Source organism: Kwoniella dendrophila, chromosome 9 (assembly GCF_036810415.1).
Source record: "Kwoniella dendrophila CBS 6074 chromosome 9, complete sequence".
NCBI lineage: Eukaryota > Fungi > Basidiomycota > Tremellomycetes > Tremellales > Cryptococcaceae > Kwoniella > Kwoniella dendrophila.
Genome location: NC_089484.1, coordinates 708,953 through 736,101, shown reverse-complemented (window position 1 = coordinate 736,101; position 27,149 = coordinate 708,953). Strand labels below are relative to the sequence as shown.

At 40.5% G+C, this 27,149-nt stretch overlaps 8 protein-coding genes across 8 annotated transcripts; 2 read left to right on the top strand and 6 right to left on the bottom strand.

Annotated features, from left to right (window-relative positions):
* Positions 1–58: 58 nt before the first annotated feature.
* On the bottom strand, positions 59–3,710 carry L201_006679 (uncharacterized protein; the record flags this gene model as incomplete). The annotated part of the gene is made up of 8 exons (XM_066222397.1): positions 59–103; positions 172–811; positions 873–1,233; positions 1,298–1,564; positions 1,624–2,063; positions 2,135–2,175; positions 2,231–2,679; positions 2,765–3,710. 8 exons carry the CDS (start codon positions 3,708–3,710, stop codon positions 59–61), a joined length of 3,189 nt encoding a protein of 1,062 aa, XP_066078494.1.
* Positions 3,711–4,819: 1,109 nt separating this feature from the next.
* L201_006678 (uncharacterized protein) lies at positions 4,820–7,939 on the bottom strand (the record flags this gene model as incomplete). Its single annotated transcript, XM_066222396.1, has 19 exons — positions 4,820–4,842; positions 4,922–5,246; positions 5,353–5,506; positions 5,566–5,647; positions 5,705–5,714; positions 5,777–5,880; positions 5,937–5,950; positions 6,005–6,035; positions 6,093–6,158; positions 6,210–6,264; positions 6,315–6,339; positions 6,394–6,538; positions 6,653–6,806; positions 6,868–6,945; positions 7,071–7,300; positions 7,409–7,512; positions 7,570–7,605; positions 7,668–7,692; positions 7,900–7,939. The coding sequence occupies 19 exons, from the start codon at positions 7,937–7,939 to the stop codon at positions 4,820–4,822; spliced, it is 1,701 nt and encodes a 566-aa protein (XP_066078493.1).
* Positions 7,940–8,504: 565 nt separating this feature from the next.
* On the top strand, positions 8,505–10,393 carry L201_006677 (uncharacterized protein; the record flags this gene model as incomplete). Its single annotated transcript, XM_066222395.1, has 8 exons — positions 8,505–8,683; positions 8,773–9,020; positions 9,158–9,256; positions 9,468–9,599; positions 9,647–9,743; positions 9,813–9,931; positions 10,012–10,292; positions 10,373–10,393. The coding sequence occupies 8 exons, from the start codon at positions 8,505–8,507 to the stop codon at positions 10,391–10,393; spliced, it is 1,176 nt and encodes a 391-aa protein (XP_066078492.1).
* A 336-nt stretch (positions 10,394–10,729) lies between these two features.
* Positions 10,730–12,877, bottom strand: L201_006676 (uncharacterized protein; the record flags this gene model as incomplete). Its single annotated transcript, XM_066222394.1, has 5 exons — positions 10,730–10,795; positions 10,984–11,603; positions 11,726–11,789; positions 11,852–12,634; positions 12,692–12,877. The coding sequence occupies 5 exons, from the start codon at positions 12,875–12,877 to the stop codon at positions 10,730–10,732; spliced, it is 1,719 nt and encodes a 572-aa protein (XP_066078491.1).
* Positions 12,878–13,371: 494 nt separating this feature from the next.
* On the bottom strand, positions 13,372–14,541 carry L201_006675 (uncharacterized protein; the record flags this gene model as incomplete). The annotated part of the gene is made up of 4 exons (XM_066222393.1): positions 13,372–13,876; positions 13,937–14,040; positions 14,109–14,186; positions 14,290–14,541. The coding sequence occupies 4 exons, from the start codon at positions 14,539–14,541 to the stop codon at positions 13,372–13,374; spliced, it is 939 nt and encodes a 312-aa protein (XP_066078490.1).
* A 390-nt stretch (positions 14,542–14,931) lies between these two features.
* L201_006674 (uncharacterized protein) lies at positions 14,932–22,574 on the top strand (the record flags this gene model as incomplete). The annotated part of the gene is made up of 28 exons (XM_066222392.1): positions 14,932–14,939; positions 14,988–15,153; positions 15,207–15,555; positions 15,618–16,249; positions 16,315–16,463; positions 16,517–16,667; positions 16,722–16,976; positions 17,033–17,731; positions 17,790–18,017; positions 18,075–18,332; positions 18,387–18,663; positions 18,719–18,838; positions 18,915–19,093; positions 19,147–19,346; positions 19,422–19,640; positions 19,699–19,848; positions 19,902–20,047; positions 20,112–20,281; positions 20,340–20,546; positions 20,605–20,782; positions 20,850–20,953; positions 21,016–21,189; positions 21,245–21,370; positions 21,434–21,691; positions 21,748–21,994; positions 22,053–22,084; positions 22,153–22,490; positions 22,559–22,574. The coding sequence occupies 28 exons, from the start codon at positions 14,932–14,934 to the stop codon at positions 22,572–22,574; spliced, it is 6,036 nt and encodes a 2,011-aa protein (XP_066078489.1).
* Positions 22,575–23,681: 1,107 nt separating this feature from the next.
* L201_006673 (uncharacterized protein) lies at positions 23,682–24,068 on the bottom strand (the record flags this gene model as incomplete). Its single annotated transcript, XM_066222391.1, has 1 exon — positions 23,682–24,068. The coding sequence occupies one exon, from the start codon at positions 24,066–24,068 to the stop codon at positions 23,682–23,684; it is 387 nt and encodes a 128-aa protein (XP_066078488.1).
* A 589-nt stretch (positions 24,069–24,657) lies between these two features.
* L201_006672 (uncharacterized protein) lies at positions 24,658–26,857 on the bottom strand (the record flags this gene model as incomplete). The annotated part of the gene is made up of 9 exons (XM_066222390.1): positions 24,658–24,748; positions 24,823–24,899; positions 24,978–25,234; positions 25,309–25,615; positions 25,677–25,901; positions 25,971–26,130; positions 26,205–26,371; positions 26,448–26,525; positions 26,609–26,857. The coding sequence occupies 9 exons, from the start codon at positions 26,855–26,857 to the stop codon at positions 24,658–24,660; spliced, it is 1,611 nt and encodes a 536-aa protein (XP_066078487.1).
* Between the last annotated feature and the right edge of the window lie 292 nt (positions 26,858–27,149).

The window sequence follows — 27,149 nt, the reverse complement described above, 5'->3', positions numbered from 1 at the left end:
AAAGTATTTTTGTACCGTCATGCGGGAAATATTACGGGATTATGTATTTTTGACACGTTTAGTCGTCTGAGTGATCGTCACTTAGATCACTTGCGGAATCATCCTAAAACAATCATGATCGTCAATCTCTCGCCAACTTAATCTCTATAGAAGTTGAATGCGATTACTCACTTGACCAAAGAAAGCAAATGCTTTAGCTTTGCCTTTTGCTTCATTTCTATGATGACTATGTTTATGTCCAGTTGGAGATTGAATTTTAACTCTTTCTCCATGATGTTCATGATCATGGTGATGATGGTGATGGTGGTGAGATTGATGTTGATGACCGTTGCTCTGACCATGATGAGTATTCAAGATAGGTCTAGGAGTTTTTTGATCTAACATGGTTCTATCAGTTAAATCACCTTCTTCTCCAACTTCACTTTCCATGCTATTCCTTTCTTGTTCACTATTGTTATCCTGCTCAATTGGTGAAGTCAAGTTCGACCTTCCAGATGGTATAAGATGTTCCCCATGTTTACCGCTATATCTAAATGCACTTCCATCTTCTCTTATATTGTCTCTTTGTCCTGATTCATTGTCTTTCTCTCTTATTTCAGCTTTACTCAAAGCTTCCACCAAATGTCTTTGTGATAATGGTGGTGGGGCTTCGTAAGGTGTCATGAATCGATTAGGTGTTTCCAAGCCATTTTTATGAGCACGATTAAGAAGTGAATTTAGTCTGTTTAGTGGCGGTGCAGGTGGATGCTGGGCTTCGATAGGTGGTGACGAAGGTTGTGAGGATGGTTGAGTGTTTTCGCCTCCAGATTTACTGTTTCATGTTTTGTCAGCCGAAAGGATCTTCAAGAAACATACCTAGCGATCAGACTTACTCATCGATGTCAAATTCTTCGTCTTCCTCCTCATCCTCCTCGTCTTCATCTTCGTCATCGTCATCGTCGTCATTTTTTGCATTCTCCCTGTCTTTACCTTCTACATTCACAGCTGCTCTTTCCTCCTCAGCGTCCTTTCTGCCTTCTTTGAACCCTTGTCGAGTATTCGTCTTCCCTTGATGTGACTTGACATCGGCAGGTGGTTCTGAATCTTCCTCTACTACAACAAAAGATTTTTGCTTCTCTCTTTCGTTCCACCTCAATGTACGAGAGATCGAAGAAAACCAATCGGTAGAAGCTTTATCTGCACACACGGTAGGGAAGGGGTATTTGGATGCCGTGACTTTGATGTGATCTCCCTCTACATAATAAATCAGCTTACATCCCATCAAGAACGCTAGACGGGCACAGAAAAGTGTACTAACGTTTGAGTTCGACTCTACCTCTACCGTCGAAACTTGCCCAGGCGGTACTTCGAGAGTTGTAAGGCACACATATTCTTAGTTCCATACTATCAGGTAACAACATAGGTCTAAACGATAAAGTGTGAGGACAAATGGGTGTGATAAGCAGAGCAGGTATCTGAGGATGAACCAAAGATCCACCAGCAGAGAGGGAGTATGCGGTAGAACCGGTTGGTGTGGATACTGTGAGACCATCCGCCTGTACAGTGGTAAGATGGTGTTCGTCACCTGTAGGAGGATATCAGCACTGAGAAGTTGTGAGTAGTTCAGAAAAATCTGTAGCTCACCGAAGAGTTCTAACAGACTAACGTAAGGACTTGGTCCTCTATCTACTACTAGATCATTCAATACCTCAAATTGTTCTACAGGTCTGGTGGAAAAACACAATATCTCTTTATCTTTTCCAGCAGCTTCAGAACAGCTTTCCTGGGATGGTGGGGCCTCTAAACTTTCCCATCCACTTTTATCCACGTGAGACATAAGAATTCCACCTCCAGGTTTTTTAATAGCTTTTCTCTTCTTTCCTCCTTGAGCTGTAGCAGCTAAAGCGGCTTCTTCAGGTGCAATAGCCCGATATACAGTACATGTAAATCGCATTCTCAAATTTACTCGAATACCTTCGTCAACCACTTTGTCCATTGTTTGCTTGTATTGAGCATAATCAAAGTTGGTCAAGAAACCCAAAGAACCAAGAGCGAAAGGCAGTACAGGAGGAACGATTCGCTGGCTGTGAAGGATGAAACGATTCGAGATCAGCTACACAGTGTCGATCACATGCTAAGGGAACAGTTGACTTACAATAACCAAGATGTGAATAGCACAGTCCCATCTCCACCGAGCTATACAAAAGGTCAGCTAAAAATCGATGACTTCGATGTGTGATTCAGAACTTACAGTAATGACGAAATCAAATAAATGAGGAGAAGAACTACACATTTCTGAAGTCCAATATCTTAATTGACCTTCATCTTTACTTTCTTTACTTCTTCTCTGGAATTCTGACATATTTGACGTTGACGGATACGCACTTAGACTACCTAGAGTACTGACGCTGGCTGATGAAGAACTTCTTCTTCTGGATAGAGGTTTAAATAGATCTGGATAATCTCTTTGAATCCCAGCTGCATCAAACCTTTTTGATGTTCTAAGTTGGGCATCAACGTAAACTACCATACCTCTGTCACGACCTTCATGCCCTGGCCTACTTGATCCATCAGGTGATGTTGAAGGTTTTTTCTGCATCAGATATAATGCTAATTCACGTGTCAATTTGATTAATCGATTATCACGAGCTTTAGTGACTATCAGTACGTGCTGTATACGTGATCGCACTTTGGTTCGACCTGTAGGTATGTTGTATCAAGATTTCAGTCAATGAGTATACCTCTATTATGATAATGGCGCGGTACATAATAACCATGTACTCACCTAATTCCTTACTCATTTCTCTTACACCTTGAGCGGTTTCAGCTAATTGTTTAGTTAAACTAGCGGCTTCCTCAGATTCATCGATCAAATCACCATCTAAAATAGCACTTCCACTTAATTTACTAAAACCATTACCGTTGACTGAAGATTGATCAGAATCATATCCTGTATCTTTCATATTAGGTGAAGGATATTTAGTTCCATTTGGACTGGTTGGTAGTGAATGTATAGGTGTGTTGATATGTGATCTAGACTGTGATTGTGGTTGAGACGGTGGAACAGATCTTGAAGTTGGATATGATTGTTGTCTAATGGGTTTCGTTGTGTTACCTACATAATGCTGATGATTATGATTATGCGTGTGGTGATTGCTTAAAGATTGGTTGCGATATGTTGAAGAAGTTGCATTTGATGCGGTTGAAGTTGAGGTGGAGCTCGAAGATAGATTGCCTGAACTTGAATGAGGATTTGTAGCTTGATTTGAGGGTAGACTATGACTGTGTGGTGAGCCACTAGAATTATTCTTGTTTTTTAACCAATCTGATAAAGAACCATGTTTATCTAAATGGGAGTGAATGAAGCAAGGTGAATGTAGTGGTATATTCAAACCTTTCAAAGAACCTGAATTGGTTGGTGATACTGATGATCCTATCGAAGACGAAGATAAAGTGTTTGAAGACATTGCTTGAGATTGCGATGCTTGTTGAGGTAAAGGTACAGGAACTGATGAAGTTTGGTTATATTGCTGTTGTTGCTCTGAATCTGTTGAAGGTGGTGAAGAAGAAGATACTTTAGATAACGGTGAAGGTGGTGGTGGGTTGCGGATTCTATTCGATGTAGGTATATTTACTGCTGTTGTTGGTGTACGAGGTATTGGGTTTCCAGCTGTAGATGGGGATGATGGTCTGATAGTATCATTTTTACTCATTTCAGATGATCCTACCATCTTGAAAGTAACCCCTCTTTATACTGTCTGATATACAATAGTGATTATGATGAATGCTGTTCTGTTGCAAGGAGTGACGCAGTCAATTGATGTCTAATGCTTCTTGGTGAAATGATCGTGTCGTAGAGATAATTCAGATGGACGAAGTGAACCAAATTTCCATCAAGCTAAGGGACGTCATTGATCAAAATGCCGTTATGTCAGCTAATTAGATCCGCCTATAGCTTGAAAAATCGATACTTGGTTGGACTGTACAGCGGCTGAGTCATGCTAAATGACTTACCTCCTTATCAGATACACAGGTTGGTTTAGCTTACTAGACGAAACGACTCTTTTTGATATTTCTGTCGAATCGTTTCGTGCTTGAAAGACAGTTTCTAGATGTTCAAGAAGATATGACGATACCTCCACTTGATCTGAAGAAATAGATGGTGACGCGTTGATCGTTGCTTCTGTCTCTTCTCCTATTCGAGGTTATAGCTGATGTTGCTGCTTGTCGTATAGATGTCCTAGATCGATGGATGAGCAAGTCTATTGGGATAGACATATACAGAGGATTTAGTGGAAAGAACAACAAATTATGCTAGGAAATCAAATCGATCTTGAGGGTAGGATGTTCACGTCTAGGTTTCAACTGAGTCATAAGAAAGAAGCTGTCGTACGGCCCGGTTAGTTCCTAATTACGTAAAATAAATCAACCCTGTATACTAACTACTGTACTTGGAACTGCCCATGTAAAATAGGTAAGTTCCCTGTAGGTTAGCACATTCTATTACTTTTAGTACATATCTCGCTCATGCATATATCTGTATGTCAGAACCTGAAACACCACTCAAGCAAAGGCTATCAACAGAGTTTTGACGGTAGTCTAGATACGGATCATTCGTTGTGTAGTCTGACATCGTAAAGGCGTTTTTGTGAAGCGCGCCGATCAACAGTAAAAATGCATGATAACAAATAACGCCTTTCTTCCAGTCACTAACATAAATAGACAAGAAGCGCAAGACAAACTACAACATATCATCATTCCTCTCTTTCCTCCGTACAATCTGATGTAGTGACTATGCAATTTGATACACATATACAAGGGGTTTCACCCGTTACCATTATTACTTCTGTTTCTTTGCTGAACCTGCATAGGGATGACCCATAAGAAGAATTCAACTCATACTCGTGAGAATTAAACGTTAATGAGTGAAAATTGGACTAACCTTGTACACTTTCGCTAGCCTTTCTCTTACTTGTCGGAGTACCTTTAGGTGTATTAGACCTTACACTCTCAGGTTTTGGCGAAGCACTTTTACCCATCTTTGGTGTTACAGCTCTTTCAACTACAGGATTAACTAATGAAGATATTGACTTTATAGCAGATGACGCCGGCTTCTTTCTTGGTTTGGGTCCATCGATAGGTAATGGCTCGAAAGGTTCGTCAGGTCCAGCATCTGCTTGTACAGTACATGGAGGGCAGAACCATTCTCCATCTGGAATCCCATCCAATGGCGGGGTCAAACATCCTGGATGATATGGTGCATCGCACTGTTTGATGGAAATTACAAAGTTTCCTGTATCAGTATGTGCAATTTTAAGATCACATCATGGTGGAAAAGTAAAGCATTTCATCAATTGAGGAGCTCAGACATACCTTTTCGCATTCTAGTAAATCCTCACCGGTATTATCTTCTTTACATTGTAAACATATACTTTCACTTTCAATATGTTCAGGATATCGATCAAGGTTTGAGAGCGCGTCATTTGGTCGTGCGAGGAACATCGAAAAGAATGCACCTCCAGCCACGCTGTATATCATGTATGAGCGATATATGCCTTGGATTGATTTCACGTGAGATTAACTCACTCTATGATATCGATCCCGTTTAGAGGTTCAATCTTCTGAGGTTTAGTTGCTGATTTACCTACATCAGGGCCGAGACCAAGCTCTACATACAAGCTTAGCTAGCGATACCGGACCATTTCAAATGGTTGACTTAGCTCACCTCCATAAAGCTATCGCACGGTATCGCCGTCAGTATACCTTGCGTATTGGTGAAAAGGTCAGGCTGACTCACACATCCTTGACCAAATCCAACGGTCATGACCCCGTCTCCTTCAGGTGTAGTCAGTAGGTGCGTGCATCCACCACAAGACGCCTTGATAATCCTACATGAGGTGACTAGTACGGAATGTCAGCTCCATTAAGCTGCTTCATATGGGATATATCAAGCTTACTGTCTTGTATAGGTCTGAAGAAATTTGCTTGGTCAGCGAAATATCATTAATGTTGGAGGTTCACTTACTTGAAATAGGTGTATGGTTGACCCGTAGAGCCTATAATTGGTCAACATTTAGTAAATGCCAAATTACCCGTGAATAAACAAAACTCACCATCACCAGTAAGTTTGAATTTTCCAGCTATCAAAAACATTTTCTGTCTGTCCACTACCACCGAACCTGCACATGATGTAAGCTTTGATATCAAGTTGCGTACAGGCTGGAACTTACTGGTTGGACCACATAAAACCTCAGCAGCTCTAGAAGCGATGTTGTTGCCGGCAAACTGCTCGACTAATCAGTCGTATAACTGGCTTACGAAGTCAAAAAGCTTACATGAGGTACTATGGTAGGCACGAGTCTGCATGAACGGCCAGTCAACTTCTGCGAGTGCGTTACACAAAGTGCAGCTTACCTGTCCTTCTGATCCTGTAGCCCTAACCTGGAGTAACCGGCGTAACCCCAAGCATACACGTATCCTTCTTCATCAAGCGCAAGGGAATGCTGATTTCCTGATGATATCTGAACGATCTTCTTCTTCTCGAAACCTTGCACCAGCCCTAAGACATATATGTTAGCTTCAACATCTGATTTCTTCCAATATCTATTATCGCTCGGAGCGGATGAATGACGGTGGAGAAGATGGATATGACATAGGTCAACTTTCAACTCACTAGGCGGTACTTCGACATCATAACTAAATTTCCCGGCTTTCACCAATCGTTCCCCTGTTTTGCCATTCCCCAACTGACCACATTCACTTGAGCCTGCTGCGTAAACTTGGCCTGTAGAAGTGAGGAAAAGGGAGAAAGTGTGACCAGCCGTTACCTATATGGGTGTATCTCCGTCAGCTTTGTGAAGGGAATGATGTGAACGACAGCCGACTTACTTGGATGATCTTACTTTCAGGATCTTTGGCCCAAGGTCCAGTTACTCGAGTGAGATCGTTAATAAGCATAGTGACGGGCTATGTGAAGTTGTTAGCCTTGAAAAGGATTGATCTTGACCCCTCAATAACACCTTCGAAATGACGTTCTACTCGCCTCCTTCGCCTCAAACGCTCTTACTGATGGTGCTTTTCGGTTAACTTACTAAACCAATTTGACCGACCACATTATTCCCACACCCCCAAACACCTCCATGGTCATCTACAAGTAAAATATGACCTCTTGCAGCTGCTCCAGAAATAAATTTAGCACCTTCAGGTAGGCCGACTGCTGAAGGTGATATCTTGATAGGTGCATGTTCTGATATTATTCCATCTTTTGATTCGGCTAAACTTGGCGAAGGTGCTTTACCAAATATGTATGCAGCACCATGTACTGAGGTCCGGTTTCATTTCAGCTCTATATTCCCAGCTCAAAAAGAAAGGAGGGGACCACATGCATAATGGTGAATAGTCTGAAGGATTTGACCCGAAGAGAACTCACCATCTAATACAACAGCATAATTCGCTGAAGGTCCAGTGATTATCTTATTTACCTTGACGTTACACAAGGACCTCAAAATGACAGGTGACAATAGGTCTGCAGCGCTGACGAAACATATAACAGGTTAGGATATGTTACGTACGGGTCTTGGGTTTACTTACGAGTTTGCTGAACGCTCTTTTCGACCATTATTAGCCCTAATATTAGGATTTAGGTCATTGTTATTAGAAATTCGATCGAGGCAATTCAATTTGCTCACCAATTTACTCCTCCGCATATCAGAACTATGTCAGACAGCAAAGTCGACCATCAGCGTGTTACTCCTTTCATTGTTATCTTTGTGATCTGCCATATTGTAAACTATTCCGCTAAAGAGTGCAGAAATCGCAGTATATGCTTCGCATCATATTTTAGACATGTACATTTTTTGGCATTTTGACGTTGTGATTCGACGCGTTTTCACTGACGAAAACAAAAAAACCGAAACTCACCTCTACCCCATTGTTGTGAGTCTTTTTGCTCGGTTGTCATCTTTTTTGTATGTCTCTAGTCTAGTGGATTAGTATAACTACACAGCTTGACTTTGACCATTTGAGCACCTCACCTACATTTGTTCACTACATGCCATTTTGTCTGCATCTCATGTTCAGTCTTTCGACGCGTTGTTTAGGGATCTTTGATTCAATTAGTCACAGGAGGAAGATCACATGACAGCCTGACTCGTGGGGTCAGCGTGATCCTCGCGTGGTGGAGTCTAACTGAAACAGACTAATCTGATAATAACAATCAAGCGTTAAATTTAAGCGAAATCAGCGGGGAATCGATTCTTTCTTCATCGATTACCAAAATCTTGGCATTGGGTAACAACGTTTCGTGTTAGAAATTTTCGGACGTAAATTCAGAGCGCTTAATTCTACCAATACCGAATCTTGGAAATCGTTGTTAGCAGTCAACAGTCAGTTGAGAGAAAGTATAGTCGGGCAGTAACAGCAGGAATGCCAAAATTCTGAACAATTTCTTCCTTTTCTTCATTATGGGCAAAGTCGATATTAAAGGTAAAGGTAAAGTCAACCCCAACTCTATGGCATCATCAACGATGACTACGACTACCGAGATAGCTCCTCCACGATCTGGTCCACCAAGTTTAGGTGAAGGTCCAGATGATTTAGAATTGATGAATATTCCAAGTGTATTATCTAGAGAAGCGGGTGAAAAAGATCCTTTATTGTTAAGAGGAAAAGTCATTAGTGATGCCCATCTTGACGAAATCAGACAGTAGGTCTGTCGAGACGAGTCTTTCATCCTTCTTTATCGTTGTCTGAACACGGATCTTACTGATGATATGTGATTGCCGCAAACATTAGACGAAAGAAAAGAGGTGGTGGTAAATTAGCTGATTTTTACGAGGAACAAAATTCAAGAATCAATGATTTATTGAAACCTCTAACTACGTTATCACAAGAAGCTGAACAAGATGCAGCAGATAACGCATTAAAAGTTAAATTAGCTGTAAATATCTCTTTTGCCGGTAATATCGTTTTAGCAGTCGTTCAATTATACGCTGCTATTAGTTCTGGGTCTTTGGCTTTGTTCGCAAGTTGTGTTGATGCTGGTGAGTTCAAGTTTTGGCTACAAGATAATTCATGAGAGCAGAAGTGCTGATTCTGTTGATCTATAGTTTGTACGTTGATTTGCTTCGCTCCAGTTTGTCTACCAACGCATTTAACTCACATGTCCTCCTTCAATTAGTCGATCCTTTCGCCAACTTGATTTTATGGGCCGCGCATAGAGCTTCAGACAGAGCTGAAGAAAAGAAATGGCCCGTACGAGGTTCTAGATTCGAAACTAGTGAGTCTGTTCAACTATCATTTACATGCTTATTAGCGGATAAGCTGACGATGCCTTGTAGTGTGGGTATCTTCCCTACTGCAGCTTCTCAGGTAGATGCTTATATGCGATCCTACTCATTCGTTTGATATTTGTTATACCAGTGGAAATATCGGTGAGTAAATTTGGTGGTGTGCGATGATTAACGTGCAGGCTAACTATGCGGTCTTAGTATACGGCTCAATCATGGGCGGTGTCAACGTTATCCTTATTGTAATGTCAATACAGGAATTTGTTACGCATAAAGGAGATGATCTACAAAAATTCCATTTACCCTCAATTATCTCTGTTGCTGTTGCATTTGGTGAGTTACAGGAATGTTCAACAATAATTGCTAATTCAAACACTTAGCTGTCAAATTCTCACTCTTCTTGTATTGTATGGCGATCCGAAAATCTTCTTCTCAGGTACAAGTCTTATGGGAAGATCATAGAAACGATCTATTGACGTAAGTGTGCAACTCGTCTTTTATATAACGCGTTCTACCCGGACAAGCTCACTTCTGTCGTTCTGCCAGTAACGGTTTTGGTATTCTCACTTCTGCCGGTGGTTCTAAACTTGCTTGGTGGATTGATCCTATGGGTGCGACAATAATTGCTATCTGCATTATTGCTGTTTGGTCAAGAACTGTTTATGGTGAGTTTGAAATATTCCATAATAGATGGAGTTTACTTGGGACCGCAGAATAAAGCTGATTACAAGGCCATTTCTGGTAGAGCAATTTACTTTCTTGGCAGGTATAGCAGCACCACCGGAATTTATAAATTTAGTTACATATAAAGCATTAACATTTTCTGAACACATCGTTTCAGTAGATACAGTTAGAGTTTATCATTCTGGACCACAATATTTCGTTGAAATCGATATTGTTTTACCACCGGAAATGTTATTATGGAAAGCGCATGATATCGCACAAGATTTACAAGATGGTATAGAAAAATTGAAACAAGTTGACAGATGTTTCGTTCATGTTGATCATGAAGTTGATCATAAACCTGTAAGTCTCTTGTGTGCCTTTGATCATCCAGCCAAGAGAGGCTTATATTGATCGGGCACAATCTCGGAACGTCACTGTAGGAACATCGAAAGAACGTATAGAAATATATACATTAATACAGAATACAGAATACGTGATTAGTATAGGTATGATAGGATTTAGGACGATAGATTGATAAAGGGTCCGGTGTTAGGTTTTACGGTTACGCTCGGAGGAAATGGGTTATTATACAAGATAGAGACTAAAAAGTCAGAGGGTACTGGGTGTATATATACGAGTATGGTCTGTCAATCACAATACTATAGATGGGTTACGCATTTCAGTTTCGATATATGGTTGGAGATGCATGCATATTATGTTAATTATTGATCCTGCTAGGTATTTGTAGCTACATCCTATAGCCAATCTGCAAGTAAGCAATTTTCGCTAGTTATCTCTTATTCTACTTTAGCTACACCTTGGTCAAGTCTCAGTATTTTACCTTGACCTTTCGGCCATGGTACCTATACGATATACGTTCAAGTTAGCTTGGTTCTCTCGTCATGCGCTTTATTCATGAGGTCTAATTCAATAGAGAGATATCGTGGTGGAAGGGCGAAACAGATAAGATCAATTGATGTGACATATCAAGAGGAAGTAATAGGACAACAGGAATGTGCCATTCGAATGGAACGAAAAGCTAAAAACTTACTTCGTCTTCGTAATGACTAACAACAATGATTGACATTCTTTCATTCAATCTAGATTCAGTTTTGAGTATATTTTTACATCTTTCCCAAATGTTTTCATCAATACCTTGTGAAGGTTCATCTAAAATCAATAAATTTGGTTGTGATACAATCGCCCTGAGGAACAGCAACAATCCTTGCTGTGAAGGTGTAAAATGTGAAAATTCTTTTAATGCTATTGTTTTTAACTCTTCATCTAACACTACATTCATCTTTTTAAGACTTTCATTTTTACTTTCATTCTTTTCCGGACTTCTTGGTACAGTGGATGGTGGAGGTGATTTTAGCAAATCTTTGACTTGATCAATCAGATATAATACTCTTTGTTTCTGCTCTGAATTCAATTGTCTTCTTGAAAAAACACCTTCAAATCCTGTACCTATAGTTGAATATGCAGTTAAACCCATTGATCTTGGAAAACTACTATATATCTCTGGACTTGTATGTCCAATCAGTCTTCTCAACGTTGAGGTAGGTATTTCCCGTCTTGGTTTATCAAATAACTTTAAACTGCTAAAAGGCAATGAATATGATCTTGGATGATTACCTAATATAATTGAAAGTAAGGTTGTTTTACCTGATCCTATATATATGTCAAGATGATATAACCAAAATATTATAAGCAAAATAGTCAAGTCATAACACAGAAGAGTGGTTATCATAGAAATAAAGTCTCCTTGATTTTTGAAAAACTGAAAAACTTACCATTAGATCCTTGTAAATGCCATTTTTCACCTTCTTTGATTGTCCAAGATACTTCTTTGAGAACCTGGATAAAGGTTATATTAGCGTTGATGTAGATTATGGTTTTATTGATCCAATTCAACTTACTGGTCTTGTACCCTCACCATAACTAACCGAGACTTTATCTAATTTGACCAATTCTTGTCTATTATCGTTATCCTTATTCTCTGTAATTTCTTCTAATTTCGCTTCTGATGAGGCTGAACCGGATTCTTCTTCCTGTTTCAGTACTTCTTGATATTGATTTTTGGGACCTATCCAAACATTACCACCTTTCACTTGAGCTACATTAGTTATCCATTCAGGTAAATCTTCTGAATTATGTTTACCTCTTAAAACCAGTATAATCTTTAACTGACTATCTTCCGAGTTATTGAATTTACCTAATAAATCAGATACTTCTTTTCTTGAAGTTACATCCAAGCCTGACATTGGATCTTCTAAAATCAATAATAAAGGTTTTGTTAAAAGAGCACTAGCGATTCTTGATTTTCTAGTTTGACCTGAAGATAAACTAATTAAAGGTAAATCTAATAATCTATCAATATTCATTAATTCACATATCCTTTGAACATCTTGAGTAGATGATTGGTTTGTTATGTTTTGATTTGATTCTATCACTTGACGAAATGTTAATTTATCTTCCTCCTGTAAAGCTCCATATCTAGCTGTATAATCTTGAAATTCTCCATTACTAATTGGACGTGAAAATGCTAAGTGTCTGATTGGTCTATAGTCTGATATATCATTGGTCATTGATTTAGTACTGCGATTGCTCCTTCTAGAGTCAGAATTAGTCATAGAAGCTATATAAGGGAACGGTCCTGGTGGTCCTGGTATCGGATGAATTCTATGTCGAGATAATAATGTCTAAATGGATCAATGTCCATCAGCTGTGATGTCAGGTTTGCTCAGTGACAAGCTTACCTCTACAGCTAATCTCCTACCTTCCGCATCCCCCACAATAGCCCAGCCTTCATTTTGTGATCTGTTTATCGTCCATCCTTTTTCTGGGAATCGAAGTAAGGCAGTTGAAGATGATGGAGTGGAAGAACCGAATTTATGGATTAAGGCATTCGAAGGTATCTTGACTAGAGGTAGAGGTTTGGTCATTGTTAGTTGTGGGATGTTTCTACAGCCGAAAGATCATAGTCTACAACAAGCCAGCCTGAAGATACCAAGCTTTGTGATCATTAGTGCATTATGACCTTTCAAAATGCGGGATGTAGTATTGAATTTCAGTTACAGGTAATGCTGACTCGAAGATGTCAAGTGGAGGTCACACATGTCATTCGGTCCGAAAGATTAGATTCAAACATACTATGTGGAATCAGCATATAGCCTCACTGGAACCCGGAGTATAAGCATCCCCACAGAAGCTTGAAGCAACACTTCTACCGTTAGCGGCATTCATGGAGAGGATCATGATGACTTCGTGCTTTTAGCAAAACGGGAAAATATCGTTTAGTGTGACTTAATGTGTTTAAACTGCACCGCCTATGTCCGATCATCCATCAATATGGGCTAAAGTCTCGGTTGATACACATCAAAATACATATTATAGCGTTGATTGGAGTTAATATATACAATGAGATGGCTTTCAAGGATTAGAAGACAGGCTTCTTTGGTAAACCTGCTAAACCCTTTTTGAAAGATTCATTCCTCTGTTTTGACTGTTCTTCAGTCGTCAAGGGTTTAGACGGTATTGGTAATTTCGATTGTTCTGTTGATTGAGGTTTAGGAGGGAGCGTTTGAGATGCTGCATTGGTCTGCGTGGGAGGAGCAGTACTACGACTTGGTGTATCTGCAACATCAGACAGTATTGTTGGTATTGGCGGATTGACATCACTGTCAACTAATTCAGCGATCTCCTTCTCTAAGTCCTCTGCTGCCTTTTCAGCTTCTTCATCTCCCATTTGTACTTCATCATATCCCGAAATTGTGCCGTCTTCAGGCATGGGTGAACCTTCTATAGAATTAACTTCTAAGGCCGGTGTACTATTTCTGGATGATGGACCCGAACCTAATCCTGGTACATAATCTTCATCAATTGGTTTGATACGTTTCATATGCGCTAATTTAGCTTCCATAGCAGCTATCTGAGCTGAAGCACTAATCGAAATGAATGCATATCAGATTAATGTTGCATCGAAAGACAGAGTGTAAGCTCACCTTTGAGGTTTCTTGGAACTTTTCAATAAGGATAAAGTAGTCATCTTAGTTGGATCAGTTGGTCTACGACCTTTAGTTTGTATCGGTAGGTTTTCAGGAGGTGCCTGATGTTTATCAGTTATTGTTCAACTTCCATACATTCTAGCAAAGGACAATTGAATTTTTGACTTACGGAACTAGCGTAAGTTACAACTAATTTTCTACCTCTAAGTAATCGATCATGTAATTTAACCATAGCTTTCAATGCGTCCTACAAAGAAATTATGTCAGTAAACCCTCCTTATCATTCCATTGAGGATCATGAACTTGTGTATATGACTGTTGGCATTTGATCAAGTTAGAGTTTGACTTACATCTTTATCCGAAAACTGTATAAATGCAAAACCTCTTGGTTTACCTTTCAATACACCAGATTTATGAAACATGAAATCTAATTTGGTTATTTTACCATATTTTGAAAATATTTGTATCAAAGCATATTCATCTACCGTAGGTGATAGATTACCAACGTATAGCCTATCGGGTTTACCATTTGCTGATGAAATTGATGCGGAGGACGACGCCATACTCGAAGAGGAAGAGGCGAAGGGTTGCGCAGATTGCATTTCGATTCCTTCTTCTACGTTTGGATGCCGTGTTTGATAGAACACTACTATCGATTAGGGTGATCAGAATGACAGAGATCTCTGATCCATATAAATCCTTGGTTATGCCTTTTGTCGCTGAATATCAAAGCATTGATGAAACCAATCTGACCTTCTCAACTGATCTTATCGACTGCACAAACAAAGGATCAGCTAAACAGCTAAACAGGCAGATCACGTGATCTTCACCCTGGACATGACGTTTTGAGCTATGGCCGAGACCGAAATCATATTAACCTGCGCGGTTGCCAAAAGATAACATCCTCTTCTCATCAGTATTTCTTGCTTATCATATAATCTAATCCATATAATATCCTATAATCCAACAAAGACAGGTGGAACTGGATCAAGATGGACTGGTAAGCGGCTCTGACTATTTTGCGACGTATACCTAACATTCACTGTAGTCTGGATGAACCTTTACACCTTCAAATTCTTACTTCTCTCGCGTCTACTTACGCCAAGACCCCTGAAGATGGTAACTCGATATCGATACTTCTAAACGGTCTACCAAGCGACTCACTAAGTATTCACAAGGAGCAAGGCGCCATACCTTACGATGAAGATGAATGGGTCAGCTTTCCATATATGTACATCGAGAACAACCAGCTAACTAAATACTACAGACCGAATTCGAAATCAATCATGCTATCTCATATGCTCATTATGTTTCATCATTACCTCTCACCTCTACCCATCTAGCCGAATCCCTTTCCAGACTGAATGCTTTACTGTTTGGACTGTTGAGGCATGCAAATCCTTCACCAGGTGGAGATGCTAGTCCTTCATCCTCATATAGAAGCTTGGAGGCTGGAGGTCTCGGATCAAATGGTCAAGCTCAGTTATGTGAAGCACTGCTCAAAGCTCTTTTATGGGTAGCTTGGGGAAGAAAGGATCTCAGAGAAGATATCGGTGGGGTATTCGAGGATTTCGTGGGGAAAATAGAGGAGTTGATGAGTGGTTCTCCTGCATTGAGTGAGTTTACTATATGCATAGTGAAAATACAGGAGTAAGCTGATTTATTTTCCCTGTTCTAGCATTCCCACTTGTACTTCTTCACTGTTTGCAATCTGTAATCTCTACCTGCCCTCTTCCACCTTTACCGGCCAGATCGATTTCAACCATTGCAAAATCACTTTTATCAATCTCTTCCCCTGCTATCCTGATCAAGTTGATACATCAATCTTCATCAGCTGCATCTACTCCGCACATTCGAGCTCCGCCTACTACACCTTTCACAGCACCTCATCCGATTACTCCTAGTGGAGTTACATCAGCAGTCACAGACATACTCAACGTTCTTCTCGTAACTCCACTACTCCCATATCCTGATATTACTGAAAATCAAACAGTTTTCGCTCATCAAAATGGGGTCCAGCATCGTCCTTATTCACATATTTATAATCAAGAAAATGCCAACCCTATCATCAGAAAACAGATCAAACAATTGGTCGATACTCGATTATCACTAGAACAGGTTGAGCGGTTATCGGTCGACCAAGAAGGTCGTGCTGTACTTGATGAAGCTGGCAAAGTAGCTCTAAGATGGTGGACCGATTTGATGGGAGGTTCTGCTCTGCTTGAAGAGACCCCATACTCTCGAAGAGGTAGCTTGTTCAGTATAGGAGGTCAACAGGATGAAGAAGTGGAGTTGATGGTATCAGTCCTTGTATGTTATCTTTTCTCAGGCTTTTTTTGCATTGATTGTCGTCATAAGCTGATATCGCGTTTTAGTACCTCTTAAACAATATCTCGTTACATTATACAGAAACAGACCCTACTCATCTTGCTAGATTGAAACTGCTCTTATCTGAAGATTCTGCCGTAACTGATCCAAGGGTGTTAGAAGCTGTATTCATCTGTACATCTATTCAAGTCAGAAAGTGAGTTTCTTCTTTGCTGAGTTGACTTGCCCAAACTAACGACGTTTCTGAAGTGATCCTTCACTTGGCACAACGATGACTCATCAAATTCGAAGACTCCTCTTAAGTCCCATTCCCGCTTTCGAAGGTGAGATGGGAGGATCAAGTAGTACAGTTCCCCCAGCTGTAGTAGCTGCGTCCAAGTGTTTAGCTCTATGTATAGAGGTAAGCCTGAGGAAGAATACAGGTAGATATTAGCTGACCAAACCATGATTATAGATGTCTGCCAATGACGATCTCACTTCTTCTACACTATATTCTCTGCTCAACACACTAAGTCATAGTGCCACTGCTCCAGGAGCGGCATCGATACGATCATCCCCCTTACATCATCACTTCAGAGGCGAAACAGATACATCTACTATCAAAACGGGTGCTACAGGTATGAGAGTTACGGAAGAGCAGAAAAAATTAGTTGCAGTGACTGCTGTGGAAGTAGTTTCTCGGTTAGCATTGGAGATCGGACAGGAAGATGTAAGTCATCCATAGGTAATTCCTTTCCAAGGACCGTGAAACTGATTACAGTACAGATTATTCACCTGAGTATATCAATGCTCATTCAGCGACTCCGAGGTGTAGACCTTACTACAGAATCCACTATAGTCACCAATCTCGTTCCACTCGCCCTTGCAGCTTCAAATGGCGATCTCATTGAAGTCTACCGTGCCTTCTCGCAGATCTCCCGATCATCCCATCCTGAAGATCCTCGAAACTCATCAAATGCCGTGCTAGCTGCTCAAACGACTTTAGCAAAAGGCTTAGTCAACCGTTTAGATTGTGCAGATGGATACCTTGTCGAGCTTCTTACCTTATTCGCTGATAAAGGTACTCAAACCCAGATGGTAGCTATGGCTTCCCATGGATACGACTCCAAAGACAAAGATGCTGTGGCCCAATTACGTAGAGAAGGGGAAACAAGATTCGGAGATATGAAAGCTTGGCTTGCTGCTCTGCTTATCCCGATCGCTACTTTGCTCTCCCACCCAACTTATCATCCCGATAAATCTGCTACCAAAGAATTAGTAGCTCACTTCAGAAATTTATGGTTCTTGTGTGTTGTCTTTGGTCTTAGTGGACCAGCTGGTCAGAAACGATTATCTGAACATGAGAATAATGCTCTCAATACCATTGCTGAGAAAACTCCAGCTTTAGTATTGGAAGGTTCAACCGATTTTGTCGCTAGTGATTTGGCTTACAACTCTATACTTAGAAAGGATTATGCCGCTTCGGTAAGTCTTGCTGATGTCCAATATACGGGACTTATTGGCTAATACCAAGCGCATGTAGATACAACAATCGCAAAGAAATGCTTTGACGCAGTATTTACCAAATCAGAAGCACTCGTATGATATCCGAGCTATGACAACACCACAAACCACCTTACTTATGGCGATATCTGATCTCGAAAGTGCTAGAACGCTGAGATACCAACCTTCAGTACTCCTTGAGTATTTCTGTAACGATTCAATCAACGACAGCTCTTTAATCGGGTGTCTCGATGCCATCGCTCAAAAGGTTAGCCAAATATCGCAGACGTTAAATACGATCCAAGCTGACGATCATCCTTGTCAGATAATCTCATTATTCATGAAGCAAGTCTCCCTTCGAGTGGTAACTCATTCGCTACCCCCTGTCGTCGCAGATGAGGTATGCAAGATTCTTGTAGCTTGTACCCATAGAATGCGTAAAGTGCGTGAGATAGCTCTAGTATACGCTAGACAACTGCTTGAAACTTTCTCAGCTTTGTTGTGCGATCGAAAAGTTGTTTTCACATTATTGGAAATCTTAACTCTAATGAGGCGAAGTTGCGAATTGCAATATACCGATGAAGTGAGTGAAGTCATCATTTCCAAAATATGGGTTGTCAGCTGACAAATATCGCAGTATTCCCCTGTGTACGACTTCCACTCCGACAAGATGGACCTCACCTTACACTTAACGGATGACTACGCTGTTAGGAACGAGATTACTAGTCAATTGCACTCCGTAACCAAACATTGGCTGACATTGGCAATTTCACGAGCACCAATCGAAGTTCAGTCGACTCTTCAATCATACTTGAACGAATCAAGAGATGTTTTATTGATTGATAGTGTAGAAATGGGTGCTGGCCTAGCATTACATTTCTCCAAATCGATTTCAAGGCTAGATAGACAAGAATGTAAGTTAAATCTGCAAACGTTATTCATTGTCCTATCTAACATTGTGTCATGTAGCTATGATGCCAAACATTGGTGGTTGGCCAGCAGATAGCTCTAATCTCGTTGCAAGTCAATTTGCAGCTAAGAATTACTTCAACGGCGAATTGAGTGGTGCAAGATTGGTATTGACCAAGGGTAAGTTCAGCTACCGCAATCTGACCTTTAACCTGCGTTCATTCAGCTGATGCCTGCCTGATACCTCCTCCCTTAGGCTTGAGCAACTTGCAAGAAGGTTCTCCCGCAAACTCTTCCCCGGCCGAATTATTGGCTTTTAAGTCTCAAATGGCTCAAGCCACGTCAAACATCCGAACTAAGAACAAACCCTTCAAGGTACCGGAAATCAGAAGGATACTACTCAGAGCGGTTTCAGTCTTGGTTGCATCACCTGAGGTGAGTTTTCAAGTGCTTAACAGCGTATCGCTAAGCTGACAATTCCTCCGTAGATGGACAGGGACATCTTGCATTATCTTGTTGAACTCCCGATGGCCGCTTTCACTCCGCTAGCTATCGCTGCCGGTGTTGATGCATGGACATGGCTTTTACGCCAAAGACCTGAAGCCGAAGTCGCTATCATCGGCGCTATCACCTCCGGTTGGCTACAAACGATTAGATCTAGAAAAGGTCTTTTCTCAACCTCGATGAAGTAAGTCGAAGGATGTCAGCTTGATATAATCATGCCGTTTGTCGAATCTTTCTTGCTGACTCCTCTGTTCTATAGCTATCAAGATCCGTTTGAACAACCTGTCGAATATTCACCATCAGATAAGAAGGTTTCAGATTTAGAATTAGCCAAAGCTAGAAAACTGCTTCGACCACACTTACTTCTAGTGCAGGTCCTCTCTAGTCAGTTCCAAGCTATCAAGTATCGCGAAAGAGGTATCATAGTCAGCTTGATCAGATTGATGATGCGAAGTTTAAAGGCGCACAAGGAGATGAGGTGAGCTATCTGCCAATGCCCGGTCTTGGCTGAAGGCTGTAGCTGACGGATTTCATAGTACCCATCCATTGGCAAGAGAAGTCCGATTCTCGCTCCTACTTTTTGGTTTCCAGATGCTCGCTAGTAGCAGGATGGAGGCTCTCCTTGAACTCAAATTCAGGGACAGACTATTCGCTGCTGCTTTCTCGTGGTTCGCATTCCGACCTCAGTGAGTTATCGGGTTCATCGATCCTTGATTATATGCTCATACTGTGCTTTCAGATGGTCTTTTGGAAGTGATAGAATACAAGTAGGAGCGGAAATCAAATTACTTCAAGACCTTTTAGCTGTGGTACAAGAAGACAGGATCAGAGGCGATCATTCAACGTCATCTTTGAGCGATAGAAGCCCTGCTTTCCTTATACAAGGTGAGTTAAACGGACGCAGTGGTGATTCGGGACAACAAGCTCATCGATAGTTGATCCGCATCAGGTTCCTCATCTATGCACGAATACGAATCACAGCATAAAGATCGTGTCAAACTCCTTCAACTACTCATAGAAAACGAAGTATCTAGGCTGAGCGTCTGGTGTAATCCCCTGAACGAGACTGGAAGGCCTAATTCTGCTCCGGTCGCCGCCCTAGAGAGATCTGTTGCTGTCGTAAGTTAATTCTCTTTGCCCATGCTTCACAAAGATCATAAGCTAAAATTTGTCACAGGATGAGTGGACCCGTCTCGTTGACAAAGCCTGGAGAATTGCTCCTGCTGTGGCTGTACATATGGGTGAAAGGTTTAAAAATGTTCCCGTACAAGCTGAAATCACTCGACTAGTCAGATCTGATCCCAAGAGCGTTTTAGATGTACCAGAAGCATTGCATTTCTTGCTTGGCGAAAAATTGGAGAACAATGCTAGAGCCGCATTAAAAGTGAGTTTTTTCCCGACGGATAGCTCTGTACTTGCTAATGGTTTACAATCGTTCCCAGTGGTTACCTGTTTGGGCAGCCGTTCCACCAGTAACAGCAATTGTGTACTTCCAACCTCGATACGGCAATCACCCTCTGATTTTGCAGTATGCCATGAGGGTTCTTGAACAACATCCGGTCGAATTGACTTTCTTCTTCGTACCCCAAGTCGTACAAGCCTTACGAGCGGATGCCTTAGGTAAGTTGCTGTCCTATGATACTCTTCCCGCGTAGTACAGCTGGATTGATATTCACCTTCTCGATAGGCTATGTTGAGCGGTTCATTTTCGAAACCTCGAAGATCTCTCAATTGTTCTGTCATCAGATCATATGGAACATGAAAGCTAATACTTTCAGGGATGACGATGCCGTGAGTTCCAGCTAGCTCGCACCACATAAGCAAAATATTGACAGCTGGTATCTTCGTCTCAGTCTCAGCCGGATCCTATGAAACCGCTTCTGGACAGAATGATCGATATGATCGTCGCTGGACTTTCTGGTAAAGCGAAAGGATTCTACGATCTCGAGTTTACGTTCTTCGATGCTGTAACATCTATATCTGGGAAATTGAAACCGTATATCAAGAAGTCTAAGCCAGAAAAGAAAGTATGTCACCTCATATATGGCATGCTGCGGTCAGCAGCTGATAGTTTTCTTGTAGGCCAAAATCGACGAAGAAATGGCATTAATCGCCTTATCAGTTGGAGTATATCTACCAAGTAATCCCGATGGTGTAGTGATCGACTTGGACAGAAAATCGGGTAGACCCCTACAAAGTCATGCAAAAGTAAGCTGAATCATCTGACATTCCGGCAATGTTTCAATGTAACTGATCTTTTATCCTCTACAGGCTCCTTTTATGGCGACATTCAAGGTACAAAAAGAACGAATTGATCTCCCATCTGACTCGAACATTGAAATTGCTGATGAGGCCGCGATGGTTAAAACGAAGTATGACGTTTGGCAATCGGCTATTTTCAAGGTCGGAGATGATTGTAGACAAGATGTCTTGGCTTTGCAGATTATTGCTATGTTCAAGAATGTCTTCACCACGATTGGTTTGACATTGTACTTGTTCCCTTACAGAGTCACTGCTACAGCTCCTGGTGTGCGTGAATTTCTAACTTTATGGCTTGAAGATCTTTGCTGACTATACTTGTTTAGTGTGGTGTTATCGATGTTGTACCTAATGCTACTTCAAGAGACGAAATGGGTCGAGCAAAGATAAACGATCTCTTTTCTTACTTTGTCGACAAATATGGTGGAGTAGACACAGTATCTTTCCAAAAAGCTAGACTCAATTTTATTCAATCTATGGCAGCATACTCGGTCGCTTGTTATATATTGCAAATCAAGGATAGACATAATGGTAATATCATGATCGACGGTGAAGGTCATATCGTTCACATCGGTGAGTCAGCTGTCGTAATGCATCTACATGGAAGCTAATTAGTCGATGTCATTGTTAGATTTCGGTTTCTTGTTCGATATTGGACCAGGAGTGAGTCATTCACAAATCCCGTGCCAAATCGTATTCATCGTGAGCTAATATTCTTGGTCGTCATATAGGGAATCAAATTCGAGCCATCATCATTCAAATTAAATCATGAAATGGTAGCTTTGATGGGAGGAAGAGATTCACAAGGATATAAAATGTTTACAGAATTGACTGTTAAAGCATTTTTGGCAATTAGACCACATGCTGAACAATTAGTTAATACAGTACATTTAATGCTTGGTACAGGTTTACCTTCATTTAAAGGTGAAGGTACAATACAAAGATTAAGAAATAGATTCCAATTACAATTAGGTGAAAGACATGCTGCTGAATATATGGCTGGTGTAGTTGAAAATGCAAGGGAGAATGTCAGATCAAATGTTTATGATGGATTCCAAAAATTACAAAAGTGGGTTCTGATCATTTTCCTCATCGAGACAGAAACGGACTTGAGGCTGACTTATGTACCTTATCTAGTGGTATTCCATATTAAGGAGGTATACAGTTGTGATGTCTCGGACTGCCGGGTGAAAGACTGTGCTCCACGTGTTATTGTTCTATATAGGTTAATGCATGTAAATATCAAATCGATACGAGAACACGATAGACTACTTTATGAAACAGAATACGGTACCTGCAGTCATCAGCTAAAGGGAAAGCATCCATTCATTCTTGATGAGGATGTTAATGATTCTTGACACCGGCAATAATCCCAACAGAGATGGCTGCAGAAGTTGCAACGGATCCGAGGCCTGCCATTGTTTTTGGGCGGTCGAAAAAACAACATCTCACATTTGGTCCTTACACATTTTGTACAGCTGCATTTTACTCCATCTTCAGTATCACTTGATATTGAACCTTGATGCCTCACTATATTGGTAGATTGGTAGTCTGGGAGGTATATGCTAAGTTTGTAACTTGAGTGCCAGTGGTGCTTGAGTTATATGCGGATATACATTGTATCCTTGTGAAAGGATTCTCATGATGAGATAGCATGCGCTTAACCTCCATTGTTGAGGAGGAATCGCGAAGTATCAGGGCAAAGAATGGACAACCTCTCTCAGACCTGTCGATTTCTTTGTTTTATCTTTGTGTACAGAAGGCTCCTTTCTCTCCCATGAAAGACCATTACTCATAGCAAAAGACTGATGTTTGCTTCGCCACCTTCACCTGAACAGTGATAAAGGAAAGACACTGCGGCTCTATCGTTACACTCTTCATTCACAAAGTCTGCTGTATACACTCAAACACGTTTCATCACCTTGCGAATCTCCATGAATTTTTGAGCTCTCTCTCGGAACTTTAAGATTTTGCGATCATTCACTTTACTCAAAATATACTACAGTATATATCGAAAATCGCTTTTGTGGCGAAATGGGAATTTTTGTTTTGGAAAGTGTAAGAATGGGTCAAATCCATCTCGAGTGATTCTCCCTCGCCTTAAAAATGGTAACAGGACTATAGAGTAATCAAAAGGATCCAAATCTACTGCAAGTATGTATGTATGTATGTATGTATGTATGTATGTATGTATGTATGTATATATGTATGTATAAATCTATCATGTTGCAGTTTTAAATGAAACATTTTGTGTACAGTCTTAGGCATTATCACATCCAGCTGCGCAACAACAAGCGGCTACACCAACTGTGCCCAATACACCAATTACTACAATTTCACTATCATATACATCCGTGCGCTTGAAGCAACTTTCAACACATGATGAATTACAAGCTTGAGTAATTTCAGCTGTAGTAGTTGGATCAGCACGTGAAGCTTCTTGTGTACCGATAGAAGTAGTATCAGTGTTTGTTTCCGCTGGAATTCGAGTTTGATCAGCTATTTCAGCAAGAGCTGCTGCTGAATCGTTTGTTTGACCATCCCCATTCCTAGAAGTACTGGGGAAAGAGGGTCTATCTGGACTTTCATAAGGATGGTTGGTATTGTATGTTCGAAGCGGAACAGGTAAACTACTAGCTTGACTCATCTTTGTAACTCTTACGTGATATTATGAGAATAAGTGTACTGAACTGAATGGTTGTTCAGAGTGGAAGTATTGGCTTGGCTACAATATCATAATTGCTCATCACACACACATCACTTATATATGTATATTGGATCATTATTAGGTATTCGTATCCACTGCCATCGTCATGCAAAAAGAGTAAGTGGGTGACCTACTTTCCTTGGGAAGTGGACCACTACTCGAAACAAAGGTTAGACATCCTTTAAGCGACATTGCCCTCTTTTGATTTCAAATGAGAGAAGGCTTGTGTACAATCTGAAGCATGATACCCTTTGATACCCCACTTGCTACATATTTTGCAATTTTGTATACGGTCGTGTGAGTAATGTTTAAATCGTCACACTGGTTACAGAAAAATCTAATAGCTATGCATGAGATACGTTTAATAAATCCGATGATGTCAAGGATAGTTTATTTATGATTGCAATTATTTTTGGATATATATATGTGTGATAGAACAAGATGAATTGTATATGATTGATTATTGACTAGTGAAAATGAAACCCGAAAACCCTAGTGTCCTATTCCTAAACCAAACCGCCGACATTACTTATCTACCAGTATATTTTCGTTCAAGATATCTAACAGGCAAGTAAACGATTGTAACTACCACTGCACCAAGTTCAAATGCTACATCTCCACTATAAGGCGATACGACAGTTAGTGGAGCTGCTCATTAACGGTAATTCAGTAGTTGAGGGGAGGAAAAACTTACGATCCTGACGCTATTCTCCTTGCGATCCATCCGACCCACCAAGATTGCGACATCCCCGCTGCTATAATTGGAATACCCTATATATACGTTAAGTCGTATGAATAAGCACATTAAATTTGTACTAGAACGAAAAGAGTTAAGAGGATTGTACTTACACAAATGGCAGATATTATAGAAGCTAAACCTATGGGTAATTTACCAATTTTATTCCAGATTTCTACTGGATAAGTTTTTCTACTGACTGGATTTCTGAAAACCATAGGTTCAATCAGGGTTGGTGGAATATATAATGCTGTCCAATATGATAAAACAGCTGAAAAGTTTTCTAATGCAACATAGAATGAATGTGCTCCTGCGATTGCTATAGGAAGGTAAATTGCTGTGACTATTAATGCTAAGAAGTATCTGGGTACTGTAACGTACAAGCAAGTCAGTGATCTATAATAACAATATCAGAGTTCAGATGAGAATGGAGGTTTTACTCACCTTTGACTAAGAAGGGTATAGCTACTTGACCACTTAAACCAGCTGAATAAATTGTTGGGGCTGTATTTGCTACAACACTCAAACAGAATAAAACCATTACAAATCTAGCTCCACCACCTGATCCTGAGATTGCAAATATCAAATTTGGTACACCAATCTCTGAAGCTGATGCCCAAGATTCGATTGAGTATGAAGCTAATTGACATGCTGCACCTAAAAGGGTAATAGTGATAATAGGGATGGTGAGACCAAAGTATACACAGAAGAATAACGGCAATCTAGGTGTATGAGCTGGTAACGATGTAGTCTAGTATTAAGTATCAGCATCAATGAACGCTTAGAGATGTTCGAGAGTTATTCGGACCTACGAAATCACTAGCCAAAGCAGAATAAGTGATAGTAAAACCAATTAAACTTGCACCATAACCTAAAACTCCACTAGCAGTAACACCTGTAGCTTCATAAGCAGCTTCAGCAACTGCTAAATGTAATTTACTTCCTGATAATCCCGTGAGTGCAATGAAGACAACAATCATGATTGGGAATGTAGTGAGAGAGACTATGTGTAAAGCTCTAAGTCCGACGAATGAGAGCTACAAATGGACAAAACAAGTCAGCCGATCCAGAAGACCGGTATCAAAGCGGAAGATAGGGTTACATACAATCAAAGCAATTAAAGCAGCAATAACAATTCCAACATTATAACTCATTGTACTGTTTGATGCCAACGATAAACATTGTCCAGCTAAAATAGCGGTCAAGGACATGAATCCAATCATGGTCGCACAGTTGATTAAACCGAAAATCATAGCTGGGAAATAACTAAAAAGGAATATGAATACTTCGTTTAGCTGAATATTCAACGTAAAATATACACATAAATATGATGCACTCACCCTAAACCGTATCTCGCTTGAACCATTTGCCTCATACCCGTTTTAGGACCATTTGTAGCGCAATATGCAACTGGTATACCTGAAGCCAAAGTAAACAGTATTATACATGCTGCTGAAGCTTTAAAATTCAGTCCAAATAATGCAGGACCGATGACACCTTCTGAAAACTAGAATAGATCTAATGTCAGCTACCACTGGAATATGTGCGTGACTAGCTGTATGGCGGCAAAATCCGAAACTTACAGATAAGATGTTAAAGTTGAACGCAGCCCATAATGTTGTTTGAGGGAGATATGACCAGAAGGTAAGAGTGTCTCGATCCTAAGGTCAAAATGTTGTCAGATAATCGGTCTGCCATATGTGATGGATGTGTACCTCATATCCATAAAGACCAATAGACTCACTTCTTCAGGTCTAGGTTCGATACCTCGTTCTTCTACACCATGTTCAACTAAAACATCCATACCTCTCTTCGCTAAACCTAATGGACCTTGAGGATAATGTCTATATCTTCCAGTAGCTACAGCTTCTTCATCATATCCATAATCCGTTTGAGGTAATTGAGGTTTATCTTGACCACCTTGCTGATATTGGTCTTTTGATCGATCGGAGAGTTCTAATCCTTCTAATTCAGTTTGTTGTTGGACCGTCATTTTTGACCTCTCTCGATATCTATGTATGTATGTATACCTTACTGCGCTATCGATAGAAAAAGAGGCGACAGTTTTTGTGATGATATTTGACTTTTATATATATTCTAACCAGATTTTCGGAAATGCCAAATAACAAAAATGGAAATTACGGATCGACTCCATCTGACTGCCTGCAATAAAAGATTAATATTATTAAGATTGGAAAAAATCCGAGATCTTCGAGCGCTTAGCTTTAAATTTGTACTCAATTATCGCTTTTAGCCGACGACTCGATCGGTTAGGTTTTGGTGGC